Source organism: Pocillopora damicornis, chromosome 3, assembly GCF_964200805.1.
Source record: "Pocillopora damicornis chromosome 3, jaPocDami1.2, whole genome shotgun sequence".
Taxonomy (NCBI): Eukaryota; Metazoa; Cnidaria; class Anthozoa; order Scleractinia; family Pocilloporidae; genus Pocillopora; species Pocillopora damicornis.
This window is the reverse complement of record NC_142672.1, coordinates 21,983,497-22,001,910: the sequence shown is the minus strand read 5'-3', so window position 1 is coordinate 22,001,910 and position 18,414 is coordinate 21,983,497. Positions and strand designations below refer to the sequence as shown.

Here is an 18,414-nt window from a genome sequence, read left to right as displayed (position 1 = left end):
CTTTCACTTTCTAAGACCATGCATGCGCAATACTACTTTATCAAAAGGTATTTTCCCGAAAGTTATTTAAATCCTCGAAACAACTGAGGATGACAACACATGACAACAGCTAAAAATAGCAAATACTAATGAAACTATCATGCACTGGTGGCGTGATCACCTTTCTTTGAAGATCCGCATGCGGGCTAAAACGGAACACTTTCGTTTTCGAAGAAGGCTCCAAATATTTCAATGTAAGCAAGTTTAAGCCAAGTAACAGGTGAGCTGTTTCACTTGAGGATTTATCTGTGCAACTGCGATTAGTTTGTTTTAAAAATATGCCTCAAATATTTCAAGTCAGAGGTCTTCGATAGAACTTTAAATATGGCTTAAAAATATACAGTCTGCTACACATGCAATAATGTTAGTAACATGTAGTTCTGATGCAGCTTGAAAAAAATTCAGGGTTGGGGTTTTAAAGGGAGATAAATACTACCGTTGAATAGAATAATCTTAATTTCTTTTGCGTAGTGGTTATGGACATATCACGCTATTCTGTTTTGCATAAACATCACTGAGAATTCGTTCATTTCGCATGGACCAGACTTTCTGCTTCAATTTACCCCAAACTCAGCGAGAAATTTCATTACTTAAACGCTTTCTGGTTAAGAGGAATCAATTTGTTCCATAAACATTTCGTTCTCCACTGAAATGAGTTACGAAGTTTCGCATACGTAAAGCGGAAGTAGAGGTCAATCACTAGAGGCTGCTTTCGTTTTTAATTTGTGAGCAAATTAATTCAAATCCTTGGAACTTTCTTGGAATCCTTTAAATATTTTTGAGATGAAAGTCATTAGTTAACCATTTTAGCAATTGTTGAGGTTTGCAAATTTGACTTGCATCGCACAGACAATTCACTTGTTCACTAATCAAGACGACCTCTCTTAGATTTAGTTTTGAAATGCAGATTACGGTAGTTGAGTTTGCCATTGTTGAGAGACAACCTTTCCTCTCTCTCTCCCAACGGGGAAAAATGATAAGTGAATATAATGACTTGAAGAATGGATGCAGTTGTCAAAACAATGCAGGAGCAAAGGGATTTTTCCCCTAACCCAAATATACTGCGGTAGCTTTGAAATTTAGAGCTCTCGACAACATCAGATGGCAAGAATTTCCCTTTGATTTACAATATTTATGTTAATCTGGGAAAGATTTTGGTGGTTAGGTGCATATACACACACAAAAAAAAGGAGTCAAGAAGATGAAATTCACTGATTCGCATTAAAAATGTGAAAATTATAGAATTACTCGCAGGCACTCTACTGATAAAATTAGTAAATTTCATATTCCTATGTTTCTGTTTCATTAATCATCCAATATAACACTTTTATAATAAAGTTCGGATATAACACGCGCTGTCAGTGGTTGAAAGAGCGTGCTCTATAAGAGTGTAGAGCATATAGAGCTGAGCTAAAGCTGTCACGCCATCTGCCAATTGTACTATGTACGACCTTTTCCGGGACTTCTTTTTAACTTTTTTCCGATAATTGAAAGTGAAATTCGGAACTGAAGAGAGCCGGCAAGTAGCAACAGAAGAATCAAACAAAGGTTTGTAAACATACCAGGCGCCGTAATTTACGTTATTAAAACGTGAGCAGATACTAAAATCTTCAAAGGAAACACAAAATAAACATTCCGAGTTTTAAAGATTTTCACGCTCAGTTAGATTGCAAGCTTACGTACGGTAATAAAAATCAAACACAGCTAACACTCGTATAGTATATAAAGTTCAGTGTTCAAAAACAAAACAGAACAAAACAGAAATGATGAAAAATATAACCAAACTCATTAAAATTCATACTAATCATGACGGTACGAGCGAATATGATCATGCTAAGTTCATCGCGGCTCGCTCATCATGGCGATCTCCGGTCATCACAGTAAAGCAAGCCTCAGAAACTACATCGGCCTTCCTTCGAGTAAAAAAATAAGAGCTTGCTCTGATATCCTTTCCGATGCGTTGAGTGGAAAGTCACATCAGTCACTGCAGCCGAGTTTTGCAGTGCTGTCATCCCGAGCGATCTTCATGTTCCGGTGAATTCGGCTGTCGTTCATTCAAAATACACTCGCCTTGAACAGTTTGTTTCCTACCTTGTCATGTGAAAAAACTCGCGTATTCTTAAGAGCCATAATTCGGCTGAAGTTCATTGAACATTTCACTTCAAGATTTTGTATTAGAGACTTAACTTCAGGCAAAAGTGTTAAATTCGACCTGCCGAACTATTTTAGTTTGTAAACTATCGCAGAATGTGAACTTTGATGGTTTGACACTTTTGACAGCTTTAGTCCTGTACAGCCAATCAGATTACTTGAACCATTCTAACAGGGATTCTGATTGGCTTATTGAAGCGTGCTTTATGCGAGTATAGAGCATGCTGACGACACTGTTGTTCGCTTTGGGAATAAAATTTGTTTTGAAAATTGAAAGTAATGCTCGGGGAATTTAATGGATTCTTTATTATAAAACAAATAGAGACGCCTGGACTGTGCTCTGTTCTGTTATAAAGCACTTAGGAAGCGGATAGAGCACTCAAGAAGTGGGGACACTTCTTTCGTGCTCTAGCCGCTTCCTAAGTGCTTTATAACAGAACAGAGCACAGTCAAGGCTTCTCTATTTGTTAATTCAAATTATTTAAATTTAAAGGAAATACAATTACCGCTTTGGATGACAAAATCGTGTAAAGGGTAAAGAAACAAAGAATCTTCGCCTATTTAATATACTTGCAAGATGTCGAAAAACTGCGCGGTTCCCCTCTGCCTCCCAAACAACTGCAAATGGGACGAGCAGACGGGGGAACACAGCACTAACGAAGAAGAAGAAAGAACCAGCCTCTATGTTGTGAATGCTGCCCTGGAACGATTGAGGAGTGTTAAAGGTAAGTTTTGGATTGCTTGAGAATGATCATAGATTAATATTATTACCCTGAAAGCGATTTTACGGAGCTAAAAAGGCTGTTTTGTGGCGAGAGATTCGTGCCTATGCATATAGCATTTTAGCTGGATACAACATGCTTTTTGTAATGTGTGATCTGGATTTTGTTGTAGGTCCAGTGTGTGTTGTATCTATTGCTGGTCCATGTAGGAAAGGGAAATCTTACATCTTGAGTAAAGTTTTTGATCAAGGCGAAGTTTTTCCCCTTGGACATAAGTTGGACCCAAAGACTATGGGCATATGGTTGTGGATTGTACCAGAGAAATTTCAGGTAAAACACTTTTTATCCGTATATTTCTTTTTCAGGAGCTTTTGAAAAGGGAATGAACTAGCTTCAAATAAATTCTGAAAAAAATAATGATGGTGTTATTGATAAAAATTAGAATGATAATCCTAATAAAAAGTGAAAGCAAAGAGAACAAAAGGTTGATTGCAAAGTATTCATATTCTCTTGCATAAGTTTCTTAGCAGTGTTCGCTGCTGATCCCAGATAAGTAACTTGGTCTACATCTAGTCTTAATCAAAACAGAAATATTGATGAACACCAAAGAATATTACTTATCGTAAAATAATACATCTTTGTGTAATCCATTTTTGTTTATCTTTCTGTTGTTGTTGCTGTTGTTATTTATGTGGTTGATGTCACTGTTGTGGTTATAATGGCTGCTCTCAGGCTAGGAGAAGATTATAGTCAAACTAAAATTATGGCAAAAGAAATTTTGCTGTATCTAATATCAAATGTTACATTTTAGTTACCAATATTTTTTCTCTCAGTTTTTTGTATCTTAGATGTTGTTGTCTTCCTTGTGATATTTTCTTCGACGTAAAAGGTTCAGTTGTTATATTATCAATACCCATAGGACGCCAGCGGACAGGAATTCACAGTGGTGTTATTGGATTCAGAGGGAATAGATGCCGTAACTGGGGGTAATTCTGACGATCACTGTATTTTTACATTGACCATCCTTCTGGCCTCAGTATTGATTTACAACTCAGCTGGTGTACCGACAAGGACTGATCTTGACAAACTAGAGTATCCTTAATCGCTGAGGTGTTTCGCTTTGTAAGCTTATGAAAACTTGATGATTATTTTATGCCAGGACATTCACAAACTCTCATTTTAAGCACTGTATGTCTTCAAATTAATCTAAGAAAGACTGAAATATTGGAACGATTAGTTCATAAATGAAATCGGAAAGCTGCTGTTCATAGTATTTTATATAATAAGCTCGGTTATGTACGCATTCTGATTGGTTCTCACTTATGATCAATTGGAGGACAGACGTAAAGATGACGTCATCATTAAAACTTTTTTTTCCGTATATTTTAATTCTTTATTATATAAAACAAATAGATTCCAAGTTACCGTGCGTCTGTTCAGTAATAGATCACAGAGGACGTGTCACATCAGTGACACACTTGGCTGCGCCTCGTGTGCTACTTTTTTGTTCTTACCACATTTTGACGTCATCAGTGATCTATTACTGAACAGACGCACGGAAACTTGGAATCTATTTGTTAAATAGAGCACTTCTCTAGACCACACGGAGAATGTGGATCCAATATCAGACTACAGACTGCTGGGTAGAAGAATAACATGCATAGATCACTGAATACGATGAGCTACGATGCGTCCCTTCTAACTCTCATTGATTGAAAAACTGACTTTAAAATTAGATTTGTCTTTTCATAATTTCTTGACTTTAAAAATACTCTCAGCTACATTGTGAAGCTGTCACAGCGAATTCAAATTTATTCAGGGAATGAAACGTCTGATGTAGCCAAAGCTTCTTCAGAAGATGATAATGCAAGAGCCTTTCACAAGACTTTTCCTTTCTTCGTTTGGTTGCTTCGAGATGTTGTTCTTGCCCTCCCTGAAGGTTGCCATAGTCTAAAGGATTACTTCTTGACCAAGGTAAAATCAATAAATCTATTCAAAAAAATTTATGCACCTCAATTCGAGGGGAACTGGTCTTCCAGATAATCGTATTTATATATATTTTTTATCTTCCTTACTTGTTCTCAAGGAAATTGCCTCAGAAAATAACATCGGTAGTACCTTATCAAAATTTTTTTTTCACCAAACTTAACATTCCACAATAAAAGATAAAATTTCATTAGTTTCATCGTAACATTTCATAGACAGTACTTCATTTCAGAAATAAACCAAAGTATCTTGAAGGTAACGACACATAATCTGCTTCAGTAGAAACAGTCTTTTTTAAAGAAAGAGATGTATACTTGTTCCAGGTATTCAAGACTTCTGGGCCGAAAGCTGACAAAGCAAAAGAAGTGGCAGAGAGCATCCTCAGTTATTTTCCTGGATTTGACGCCTTCCCGTTGCCAATCCCTTCGTCTGATCCTCATGTGGTGTTAAACCTCAACAGAGATGAAGTACAAGATGACGTTAACAAGTCCTTCATTCGTGGAGTCGATGAGTTTAAATCAGTTATGAGGTCTAAACTGACTCCAAAGCACAGCTTTAACGAGGCAGAGTTTGTGACTGGTGAAGGTACAGTACTGAGAAAAATTTTAGGTTTTGCTTTGCTTATCCATAATTATGATCCCTTGGAATCGACATACCGCCTGACTAACTGACTGACAAAAACATCCAGATGCAGCTCGTTAATTTGTCCACGAGTAAGTCTTTAAATGTTTGGGAACACCTGTGGAACTTTGTAGTGAGAACATTATCATTAAGAATGATAAAAATTTCCTCACTTTGTAGTGGAACAATTGATGCCGTTACTTCTTCATTTACATTGCTCAGTTTCTACTGGTTTATGTCCCTCCGTTAAGACTCACTTGTTTAACCGACAGTCTTATAAACGAGTGTCGAGTTCTAAAACTTGTGAGAGTGACAAAATGAACGAACTTTTTAGCAATCAGAAACGTAAAAATTTTTACAGGAAAAATCTTCAAAGGCGACGAATTAGGAACAAACTATTGTACTAAAGTGAGCAATGATATTAAAAGTTCGGCTGGAGTGTAGACATAATTTTGATTCCGATGCAATTTGTGGATAGAAAATAAGAAAAAAAAAAAAGAAGATTGAAAGCTTTCGGGAAATCTATTTCTGTGATAGGAAAATTTCTGACAGTAGCGATAAGTGCGGACAAAATAGAGACATGAAAGGGCACTTAGATTTTCTTCATGATGTATCGCCTTGTTTTGATACTGTTTAGCGCTCGCCATCATGGTAATAAGCTACATCACGGCTTTAAACACCCCAGGAACAGTTCCCAATGTCCAAAACGCCTGGGATGTCTTTGTCTCCACCCAATGTACCAAGGCCAAAAAGGCTGCCGTTGAAGAATACGACAAAGAAATGAAAATGGAAATGTCTGGAAAACTGCCGTGTGAGAGAGACATCATCCGTCAAGCTCAGCTAGCAGCTCTTGAGCGAGCACTGAAAGTGTTTGAGGAAGAGACGTTTGGAATATCCACTGCTAATATAGACAAGTACCTAAACGAGTTAACGGTTGGTAGGATTTCCTACGCTTATGTGCTACTGACACTTGAAAACAACTTCGGTTGTTTTATACTCTTGAGTTATTAATTTTTTTCTCGAAAGAGAGGATTATTTGCAGTGCTTAATAAATATGTCTCTCTTCCTGAGAGTCACCATCGTAGTTTTTGTCAAGGGGTCGTATGGAGGGTTCTCCTTTCGTGAACCAATGTTCAGTAATTACCAATAAAGCTCCTTGAGAGCGGCAAAACTGCCTATGAGTGATGAACTATCGATAAATTTTACCGTCACTGCAAATGACACAACATATTACTCATTGTAAGATTCTCTTTGTTAACAAATTTTTAAATAACTCCGATAGGCGTACATGGAAAATGGCTTGAATAGCTGGCAAGAACGAAACACCCAGCTTACCAAGGACAGCTGTAAGCAGCTGCTGATTGGCCTTAAGCATCAATACCTTGATCCAGTTCTGATTCAATTGAGGGGAAAGGATGGCGCAAAAGTTTCGTTTGCTGAAGTAATGGGCTGCTACAGCGCTATCGAGCAAGGATTTAAGGCAGAGGCCACCGGGGCAGAGGACGTTTGTGCGCAAGTCTTTCTTGATTTCCACCCCGTGAGTCACTTGCACTAATCCAATATTCTTTGATTGAGTGTTACGAAAACATCGACGGCCAATCAAAACAATTAAAAGAAAATATCACAGGGAGCCAGAAGTATATCAAAATAAACGCATATGACATTTCTAAATCGCGAAAAATGTCTATGGTTGAGCCGCGACTAGGTTTAATTTTGCATATGTTTGGCGTTAGTTTTCCAGATCAATTTTAGAATCAAGAAACGAAAAAAAATGCAACTAATTGAGGTACTAACATGAAATCTGCCCTGAATCGACACCTTTTCTTTTAGAAACTAGACACGACGAGAGAGAAGGACGTTGTGGCGGGGTTAAATTATTGATTAGGGTCTATGTATATTTCATGATCATCACTGATGCTCTCTTAATCTATACGGCTCCAGCGTTAAATTGAAAATTGATTTCATTTTATTGACTACGAGCTTTATATTACATCACGCATGTTTAGATCTTAGCGATTTTTGCTTAACTTTATTTGCTTTCTTTAATGCAGGAGCTGCAAAATGAGATGGAGAAGCACATGGAACATTTGCAGCAACTCAAGGATTTTGACAAGAACCTGGCGTACGAAAAAGAAGCGAGGGCACAAGAAATGGAACAAAGAAAGAGAGTTGAGGTATAAAAAACAAGCAGATAAACTCAGCAAAAATGAACAAACAAAGCTGACAAAAGATAAACAATGACGAAAAAGAAAGCCGCTAAGTACCATTGACAAAATAAATCGTACTTACTTGTAACATGTGATAAAAAAAGCCTTCCTTGGACTGTACCATATGAAGCTTTGCTCATTAATCTATCTGCGTATATGTAGTTGTTAATTCAATATCATCATCTTGTGTCTTTGATGTTTATTTAGGAGGAGAAGGCGCGTTTGGAAGAAGAACTAATTAGAAAGGAGAAGGAGGTGTGTTCAATTTTTTCTCTGTAGTAAACTGTGAGGAGAGAAAATTGAAACTTAAGCGTGTTGTTGAGACTTCGTTTTGGTTTTCCTCGAAGGAGAGGGGTGCTCGCTTCCAATCAACACCCACAAATACTTATAAAGACTTGATATTTTGCTTCTTGCGAAACGTCTGTTACTGGAGTTGTCTGCAAGGCCAAGCTATGCTTAGAAACGTCCCTTTAAACTAAAACCGTCTTTCGCGACTTTTTGCTTAAAACTTAACCATTTCATGACAATGCTGCGTACTGCATAGGGGTAAAGTTTATAAGCGATCCATTGATCGTCATTTCATTAACCGATCTATTTTTTTCACTTTAGATGGAGCTCCTAAAAGTGAAACAAGAAGAAGATAGACGACGCCTGGAAAAACAACTGAGTTCTAAGATAGAAGAACAGGGGGAGCAAATGCAGAACATGATGAGAGCAAACATGGAGCAGTTGTACAGAGAAAGACAAATCATCGTGGATCAGAACAGGACAATGCAGGAGGCTCTGTCGGGCATACAACGCTTGATGAATGAAGGAAATGATCAAAAAAAAAATATTGAAAGGCAGATTCAACAAAATGCGATGGAGAAGCACATGGAACATTTGCAGCAACTCAAGGTTTTTAAAGAGAACCTGGCGTACGAAAAAGAAGCGAGGGCACAAGAAATGGAACAAAGAAAGAGAGTTGAGGTATAAAAAACAAGCAGATAAACTCAGCAAAAATGAACAAACAAAGCTGACAAAAGATAAACAATGACGAAAAAGAAAGCCGCTAAGTACCATTGACAAAATAAATCGTACTTGCCTTCCTTGGACTGTACCATATGAAGCTTTGCTCATTAATCTATCTGCGTATATGTAGTTGTTAATTCAATATCATCATCTTGTGTCTTTGATGTTTATTTAGGAGGAGAAGGCGCGTTTGGAAGAAGAACGAATTAGAAAGGAGAAGGAGGTGTGTTCAATTTTTTCTCTGTAGTAAACTGTGAGGAGAGAAAATTGAAACTTTAGCGTGTTGTTGAGACTTCGTTTTGGTTTTCCTCGAAGGAGAGGGGTGCTCGCTTCCAATCAACACCCACAAATACTTATAAAGACTTGATATTTTGCTTCTTGCGAAACGTCTGTTACTGGAGTTGTCTGCAAGGCCAAGCTATGCTTAGAAACGTCCCTTTAAACTAAAACCGTCTTTCGCGACTTTTTGCTTAAAACTTAACCATTTCATGACAATGCTGCGTACTGCATAGGGGTAAAGTTTATAAGCGATCCATTGATTGTCATTTCATTAACCGATCTATTTTTTTCACTTTAGATGGAGCTCCTAAAGGTGAAACAAGAAGAAGATAGACGATGCCTGGAAGAACAACTGAGTTCTAAGATAGAAGAACAGGGGGAGCAAATGCAGAACATGATGAGCGTCGTGGATCAGAACAGGACAATGCAGGAGGCTCTGTCGGGCATGCAACGCTCGGTGAATGAAAAAGATGATCAGATAAAAAATCTTGAAAGGCAGATTCAACAAATTGCAAGCAGACGACCACCATCACCACCCAAAAAAAAGGAGGAATGTGTTGTCGTGTAAACAAAATCTGCAGTATGATCAGATTGACATGCCAAAAAAGTTTGTTAACCATTGATAAACTTTGTTTGGAACTTTTTATTAGTAGAGAAACAGAAATAAGTTTTGGAAGGGGAAGAATATGCTTTATTTAGCTGTGGAGATAGTGCATTATACATCCCGTTGTCAACTATTTTAAGATAGCTCTCTCTATAATGATTTTGGTACATCTTTACTGATTATCCGTCTGCGCAAACGAATAAAGAAATAACCAGAATTTAAAATTATCGCATTCGTCTAACTATTTCAGTGTTTTGTTTATAAAGCTTGTCAGTATGAAAGGATTTGACATCCCAGTACGTTCATCCTCTCCTAGAGAGCGTTATCCTTTTGAACGTATCACTCTAATCTTTTCTCTGCTACAACGAAAAAAAAACAAATTCTGGCCTGGACGGGGTTTGAACCCATGACCTCTGCGATACCGGTGCAGCAATCTACCAGTGGAGCCGGCAAACCAACTGGGAGCTACTCATCAGGCAGTTCACATACATGATTTTCATATATTTACGGTCATTTATTCATCACCTCACGGGTTGTATAGAACCAACATGATGACCAGCTCTCAGTTGTCTTGTTCGCTCCCAGTTGGCTTGTTAGCTCAGTTAGTAGAACATTGCAACGGTAGAGGTCATGGGTTCAAACCCTGTACAGGCCTGAATGTTTTTTCCAGGCCTTCTTTTCACTACTGCGAGGATCGCTTTCGCATTCACGTCTTTATCCGCAGTTCATATATATGATTTTCATATCTTAACAGTCAAAAAAACAAAACAAAACAAAACAAAATAAAACAGAGCAGAGCAAAACAAAAAGTATCTCTTAGTATTTTTCATTACTGTAGTAATGGCGTTCTACAAGATCATGGAATTAAAACTCCCTTGAACTATAGCAATAGATCACGAGTAAAGCCTGTCAAGAGGTAAGATTTATGAAGTCTTAACTGCTTTTACGTGCTTCATGCACATGTTTTCGGTATGAGTTCAACCACAAAAAAAGCTAACCGTAGTTTGTGCTCGGTACGTTTTATTACTCGCTCGAAGTGGCGTTTGTCTCTTCAGTAAAAAAAAATACTTTGTCATCGAAACAGATCTTAACTAAAGCCTGCTGTGAGGTTAGTTGATTTAGAGAATCTATATTGCTCGTACGTGCTACTATGCATTTGTGCGTTTTTCAGTCTAATGCTGAGTTAAGATCAACTTGGTAATCATTCGTGTGAACGAATACCCATAGACGGTGATATTGTTTAACGATGAAATTGGTTCCATTGAAAGTAACCGTGTAAGCAACATTTTTCATTTGCAAAAATAAAAGAGTGAGAAATACATGATATTATTGTTTCTTTAGAGGGCACGGTAACGAATCTTGCAATCTGATTGGTTCTTTACCCGGTCAGTATTTTCCTATCTCTGCCCACGGGCCACGGTAACGCTTTCGTGAGTCGCCGAGTACATCCCAACTTTCGTTGTCATTTTTAATAAATATACCTCGTTTTCCAGCTGGGCAGTATTTTTAAGCAAACACGTCGGTCACTACCTCAAGCCGATAAATAACTTATGAATCCTCCCTTTTCTCTCTATCAAATCACTTTGGTTGACAGAAAAATATTGGTTTCAGAATGAATTTGTATAAACAATAGTGTCATTACGTTGGTTGACAAGCGGCCTAAAAAATTAATTTTAATCGTTCACAAAAAGTACCCAGAAAGTTGAAACGTGAGGTATTTGGTTACAGTTAAACTGAACGATGGAACTTTCATTCATTTAATATCTGAATTTTCTCGAGCAATTTGTTCATAGGAAAAAAAAAGCGAGCGAAGTTTTAATTTAAGTTCTACAACAAATATACGCTCCTGGTGAGTCTTTCCAATTCCGTTCAATTTGGACATTTGTACCTTAAATTGCACAACAGAAATTGAAGGAATTGAGAAAAGGCTGCATTAAATTCCCTTGTGTCTCGTTGGAGTGTGCTGTTCGAATTTAGTTTTTGTGAAGGAAAGATCAGAGTTAAACACGCCATTACAGCAAACAAACGAGCAAACTCTCACAACTTCAAAATAAAAAATTGAATTTACTCACAATTACTTTCCTCGCCGTTTACTTAATGAACAGAGGTAAATCTTCGTACATGAATGAATGGTCGATGAGAGTAAATAATACTTTCCGTTAGATCATTAACTGATTTTTAAAAAAAACATTGTCGTGACAGGCCTTGCCAAACTAGTTCTGTTGGTTTTCAAATGTTCCTACGATTTTTTTTTCTTGCGCGCTCTCTAATTGACAGGTGTCAGATTGTGACAGATACTTGTAAAAATAATGTTTCAAAGTTTGTTTGGAAGCCTTTTAAATCACCTTTATCGTTACGGAAATGAAAATGTTTCGCTGAGGCATCTCTCTTAAATTTGCATCACCTCTATTTTAACTACCATTTACTCACTCAAAAATTGTTCAATTTATGGAAGATCTTGCCGTATTTACGGCCATAAGTCATTCGGGTTCTTTCGGAAAGAATTTCGTCAAGTTTAAAAACAATAAATATGTTATTTACCGGCTAAGGGTCGGTCCGTATGGTGAAAAACTGTGACCTCGGTCTTGAAAATGCTGCCCTCGGCCTACGGCCTCGGGCAGTATTTTCAAGACCTCGGTCACAGTTTTTCACCATACGGACCTCCCAGCCGGCAAATAACATATATTTATGCAACGCGGATTTATTTGTATTTTTTTTTTTTAATATCGCAGACTACTCGAGCGCAAAGCTTTAATAGGTATTCCTGCAGTGTTTAAATAACACTGGAATCGCAATATAACCTCTTCCCCTTCACCTCAATAATAAGTGGTGTGCATTGATAAGGTTAATAAAGTTGGCATAAGATAAAACTGACTATGAGGAGAATGGATTAGATAGCTCTAGTATTCTTGATTTTATCATGCATTTACCCAAATGTCTCTTTCCTAATTGGTCAATGAGGATTGCACGACAAGAGTGATAGACAATAAGCATAATTGGCAGGCCCGATTAGTATTCTTTTGTACTCACATAAATTAGCTTAACTAGAGTCTCGTCTTTGAGTTAAAACGTTGTTGTTCCTTAGACATACTGACGAGGCTACCTGAGCTAATCTTCATGAATACAAAACCGGAATACTAATCGTGTCCGCCATTTTTGTAAAGGGTTCTATGAGCAGGGTTGTCTTAGATGACACCTACTGTACAATCTTCTCAAGCTTTTCACGAAGATCAAACGTTTTTTCGAGGAACATTAATTTTGGTTTGAGCTAGTTTTTTCACTTGACCAAATTCATTCATACTCATCCACTGAGTATGGCAATGCCATGTGGTACATTTTACAAGTGTTACAAAAACTTATTTTCATCATTAGTAAACAGCTCATAGAAACCAGCACATCTAAACGTTGCATTCTTGATGTAATATAATCCGACTGAAGATTAACAACACCGTCTGCAGAACACTTAATTCATATCCATACCCTTGGGCAGCTACAAAGTATTCACGATTTCTAACATAAAGCAAATAAATCATGAAGTTACTTGAGTATTAATGATGTTGATAATGCACGTTTTGGAGCGATTATTACTTTCTGAAATAGAAAATTCTTTTTTTCAAGACGACGAACTTTTTTCTCGGGCATGGTTTGATGAAAGCGTAAAGGTTAGTGCTTTTTTTTCTTTGAAAAAATCTGATCTTACTCAGTCAGACCTCATTTTTTCATCATTCGTGCAACCATTTGAACACTTGAGTGGTTTTATGTATTGAGTATTGGTTCATGATATTTTTGTTCTATTAATGTTGATACCCTATCAATTGATAATAATGACTTTTAACCTCAGTGACTTTATCAGTGTTAGCTTTAAAGTTTTTTTTTTAGTTTGTTGTTTTGCTCTTTTTTTGTGTGTTGCTTTGTTTTGCTTTGTTGTTGTTGTTTTTTTTTTCGGGTTAACACGAATTAAGCCATTTGGCGATTCCACAGGGAACGAACAAAATAAGAAAATATTGCCGGGGTAGCAAATGAATTTTGATATATTTAGATTTAAAGATTGGAATGAAAATAAAGGAGATAGATTTATTTAACCTACCGGCAGTAAACGACAAGCATGTGATTTATAAAAAGTGCTCAGTTACAGTGAAACCTGCTTATTCTTTCGCTAAGGTTTGCGTAGTGATAGAAAGTGCAAGTCGCTCCATGTATATACATTTTATTCATGAACCAGATCCTGTCTTCCTAATATTTAACTATTGCATGGGCGGTCTGGTATAAATGATGCTACATTACCATCATTTCACGCTGTTACTAACTATTACTTTCATAATGACGTCTGCCCAGCAGGAAACAACAAACTAGAATAATATAAGTCATTTCATTGCCAACTTTATTTGATGTTGTTTTTCAGTATGAGGCCACCGTTACATTAAGATCACTATCAAAAACAGCAAAGAATTATTGTTGTTGATATAGTTCTCAATTTCTTCACAGTATATTTATATAAATTAGATAGTTTTATGCATTCTCTATCATTAATAGACTTTGTAGTCAATATATACAGCTTTCATTTTATGTTAAAGAATTTCTTGATTGCATCCATCACTTCTCTCATGCGGCATATATAAACCAGCGGATGCAGGGCCGATGTAAAAAAGATAAACGTTACCGTAAGGGTGTACATAATTTTAGCATGTTCTACCCCTTCTGTACAAACGTAAGCTTTACAAAAGCTGACGAAAACAACCGGGACATAACAAGCAATGATAAGAGCAACAATGAATGCCACAGTGCACACATACTTTTTGAGGCGACAAAAATCATAGAGGCTTCTCTGAGAACCACGGCGATCGCAGACAGTCAGTTGGTCTATTTGGATCTGATGACGTCGCACTAGTACAAGTATTTTTATGTAGACTGTTACGATAACGAAGAGACAAAGCAGTTTAGAAGCCTTGATGATGAAAAGAAAAGTCTTCGGGTCTAACCATAATTTTGTTACAGTTATCGAGAGAGACAGAATCCACGAGAATAACACTGCTCCTGTGGTACGCCTGTTGGTGATGACTTCTTTATATCGAAGGTGAAGGTGAAGCGATAAATATCGATCAATAGTCATAAAAGTCAGTATGACGAATGACGCACTAAGCGTTGTTTGTGAAGTAAAGTCGTAAGCCGAACGCAGAACACAATAAGATTCAAAATTTCTTGTGATCTCTGCTATTTTGAAAGCAACAAAAGCTGGCGCTGCCAAAAATCCCAACAGGAAGTCACAAAAGGCGAACCATCCAAGGAGAATATTCGCTGGCTTGTGAAGTGATTTGGTTTTACAGAGAACGGCCACAATAAGAAGGTTTCCAAACGATGAAAATATAGCAAATGAAGAGTTTAAAACACACGCGATAACATTTACGATAAGTGTGGCCGAAGACTCGAAGATGGGAGCGGTGAAGTAGAAACAAGTCACCGAGGAAACTGTGTGCGTTTGATCCTGATTAAGCAAAGAGGAACTGGAGGCGTTCATCGCATTATCTTCCCACGAACAGCACTATTCAATATGATTACCAAAGGAAAAACTCCAGATTTCAAAACTACGTAGCTACCTTTATAAAATGCAGTCCTGCATATTGGTCTCAAAGTGAATGTTGTCCATATAATAGATTTCTCCCAAATCACGAAGTGCCTCTTGACGACATTGATTTATGGAATAAGAACTAATCCGTTTCACTCGGTCAGTTAATTATAAACAGGTGATTCGAGAACTCGTTTACGTAAGTTTTGATATTGTTTCTGGCTTAACCTGCTTCTTTTCAAGGAACTTTTACCACACGATTAGGAACATTAGTTTAATAGCTGTGACGAGAAATGATGGTTTTTGAGGTTTAGAGAGTTCTATTAATAAAATCGATATTTCTTAAATATGAAATACTTTTCTCCTTCAATGAGTGAGTTGCCAGTAATCGGATCCTTGTGTTTGTGCAAAGGTTTTTGGGATCGCTACGGGGCAAACCTTGCAGCTCGTTGGAAACATTGCAGCTTGCTGAAAAGAATGTGTGGCGAAAGGTTGTTTTGACATCCGAAAAAAACGTTTTGGCGAGATATTATCACTTTTTCACCGCAGTTTTGTCATAGAGGGATAAAGAAAATTTTAATACGAGGGAAGTGGGAGTTTTTGTTAGAATTACCACGAAATATGTTATAAAACGTACCGATTAACTTCTCTCTAGTCCTTGCGTAAGGTCTAATGTGAAATCGCCATCGCGTAATGGTCTTGACATAAATTATTACAAAATTGGGCATAAATCGCTAGGAAACAACTCATTCAAGTCTTCGCAGTTGTATTTATATATGTACAGCCTGTTTTCACACTTGTCAACGTATTAAATAAACGAATTACGACGTTTGAAAAAATACTTCCTCAAAGGAGAGAATTCGTTGTCAGCGGAAATGAAAATTGTTTTTACCAAGCTGCTGGTGCTCTCTGAACGGACGAAATAAACGATGAAAAACATGAGGAAATCCCCAGGTCAAGTGATAGTTTGTTAGAGAAAATCCAAAGGCCTTTGAGCTGTAACTTTCTTCTCGAACTACTTAAAGGATCTTGTAAAGAAAAGCAAGATCACGGTAACTCCGATAGAAACTGTGGATATATGAAGCGACACATTTGTACCTACTTATCGTCAGGGTTCAGTTTTGAGCCGGTTATCAGCGCTGGTTCGTTCTCACTGATCACAACAGAGAAGAAGGTGCTTAATGACTTTAATGAACGACGATAATATTCAACGCTCAAGCACACCACTCAATCAGTCCTAGCTGTTGTAGCGCTTTTTTGCATTACCAAGCTAAGCAAGGATCTAGAAGTAGACTTAACACCCGTCAAAAAATGAAAAGGCTTTGTTGAGTTATTTCTCTGCGATTTATATTTAGTTTTTTAAAATTTCGAGACCTTAACGCGATGTTAAATTCACAATAAATCTTGCGCGTGGAGACAAGTTTATCGGTAGATTCTACTACATATTTCATGGTTGATCAAACAATTCGAAAAACTTACGCTTCTCTTGTATCAGCATCACCCAAATCCATTACTGATAAAAAAGAGGCAAGAATAGGAATAATCTCTCTCCAAAATCTTTTCTTTGGACGTAGGAACAGACTCTCGCCGTACTTTCCAGCGAGTTGCAGTGTTTGCCCCGTAGCGATCCCAGAAATCTGTGCGTAAACACAAGGGTCGGATCGGATTACTTTCAACTCATTCATTGCAGCACAACAAAAGTCGAGCACTTAACAGAAAACAATTGCTTGGCAAGGTTGTTAAATTATTTTTCCTCAACAAAGAAGTAAAATCAATTTGATGAAAAAAATTCATTTTTCCCTAATGAAACGTGGGAAGTGGTTTGCGACGGAAGAGCATCCTTGCATCACAAGTCTGATAAAAAAATATGTAATGTAATTAGTTCGACTAAACAATTTCATTTAATTTATTCTAAATTATTGTAATTCATTTATTTAGTTTATCTCAAAGTTCTTTTTTTATATTTTCCCCGGAAGGGACTAGCATTTACTGCAGTAGATAAATATTTTACATCCGCAAACTTGCTACATGATATTATAAACAAGGGCATTATCACTTATGCATATGAATTAAGTGTCAAGAAGGATGTTGCAATGAAGGAAAGGTGTACAGCACAAAAATCGTACCTCTTCTTTCAGATAGAACAAGGGAAAGCAAAACGAAGAAGAAAGGAAAAGTAAACGAAACTTTATTATTAGGTTTAAGTTTACTGCCTGTGTGAAAAAATTTTCTTAGTCTTCGTTGAACCACCCTGAAATAGATATGGCGACATGAAAATTTTCCCACGGTATGAAAAAAAAGGTGTTTACTTTAGTCATGGTTTTTGAGCTACAAAATTCAGTTCAGGCTCAAGCTGAAAGTTCTGGAATTTTGGTCATATGGTTGGATGAAATAAATTTATCAAATTTATTCAATTATTATTATACCTTTTAAAATTGATTATTTCTGCTTGAGTCAATTGTACAGCAAGCAGGCACGCGGACCTGTTGTGAACAAATATAGGTGCATCCGGCTGGCGAGTAGAATTTCGTTGTTATTGTCATAAAGCTGGCAGTTTCAAGTTCAATTTCAAAATGTAAGGATAGTGAAGAAGGACTTATGGAGCTTTTACGACGGCCAAAAACGTACAGTGTGGGCAGACACTGAGAAAATTCGTTTGAATCATCTTCATATTGTTGCCTTCTGCAAATGACCAATGTTCAAATTAGAATACTTGTTGGGTAAGAATCCTTTAAGAAAAAAGCTATCGTGAATGAAACGAATATTGAACAATCCATTTTGATACAAAAGTTCACTTTTACACCAAAGCATAGCAAAGCAAAGTATACTTTGCTCTCTGGGAATAATACCAAAACAGGCTCTTCATGAACGTAGAATGAATTATGACACCATTAGTCGTATCATTAACGGTGACTTTATCAATAAAGTTGCCATTTTTTTATTATTTACATCCCGTGTTACATTCTTATTGACTCACACGTTTACTTATGTTGGCCTCTCAAAACAAAAGCAATATTGGTGTATTTAATTTAGGTACCGTGTTCTTTTTTTGTTGTTGTCGTTTTTTTATGTGTGTGTGTGTGTCGAACTCTTCTAGATGGGATCTTTAATTCGTCGATACGTAGGTATCTAAAGAAGAGAATTTTCGTTTTGGGAGACGTATTTTACATATCCGTTGTTGACATGACGTAAAGGTATTTTAAATGTGTGACTGAAATAGACATTACACCT

General features: G+C 37.0%; 2 protein-coding genes across 3 annotated transcripts; one reads left to right on the top strand and one right to left on the bottom strand.

The window, feature by feature from the left end:
* The first annotated feature begins 138 nt into the window (after positions 1-138).
* LOC149048832 (guanylate-binding protein 1-like) lies at positions 139-9,954 on the top strand. Of its 2 annotated transcripts, XM_089200485.1 has the most exons (13): positions 139-259; positions 2,684-2,915; positions 3,085-3,242; positions 3,832-4,004; positions 4,691-4,886; positions 5,222-5,483; positions 6,157-6,452; positions 6,802-7,056; positions 7,571-7,693; positions 7,934-7,981; positions 8,336-8,695; positions 8,913-8,960; positions 9,315-9,954. In XM_089200485.1, the coding sequence occupies exons 2-13, from the start codon at positions 2,768-2,770 to the stop codon at positions 9,582-9,584; spliced, it is 2,337 nt and encodes a 778-aa protein (XP_089056611.1). In that variant the 5' UTR covers positions 139-259; positions 2,684-2,767; the 3' UTR covers positions 9,585-9,954. The 2 variants fall into 2 exon arrangements, with proteins under 2 accessions (XP_089056611.1, XP_089056612.1); XM_089200486.1 differs by lacking the exon at positions 2,684-2,915 and having other exon boundaries at positions 175-259.
* A 4,033-nt stretch (positions 9,955-13,987) lies between these two features.
* Positions 13,988-15,526, bottom strand: LOC113684123 (trace amine-associated receptor 7f). Its single transcript, XM_027201460.2, has one exon. It carries the CDS (start codon positions 15,133-15,135, stop codon positions 14,179-14,181), a length of 957 nt encoding a protein of 318 aa, XP_027057261.2. The 5' UTR covers positions 15,136-15,526; the 3' UTR covers positions 13,988-14,178.
* Between the last annotated feature and the right edge of the window lie 2,888 nt (positions 15,527-18,414).

Excerpts from the sequence above, each read along its gene's own strand:
- LOC113684123 (XM_027201460.2), bottom strand. The coding sequence starts at position 15,135 with ATGAACGCCTCCAGTTCCTCTTTGCTTAATCAGGATCAAACGCACACA.
- LOC149048832 (XM_089200485.1), top strand. The coding sequence starts at position 2,768 with ATGTCGAAAAACTGCGCGGTTCCCCTCTGCCTCCCAAACAACTGCAAA. Across the intron at positions 2,916-3,084 it reads ACGATTGAGGAGTGTTAAAG|GTCCAGTGTGTGTTGTATCT; the intron begins GTAAGTTTTGGA and ends ATTTTGTTGTAG. Across the intron at positions 8,961-9,314 it reads GAATTAGAAAGGAGAAGGAG|ATGGAGCTCCTAAAGGTGAA; the intron begins GTGTGTTCAATT and ends TTTTCACTTTAG.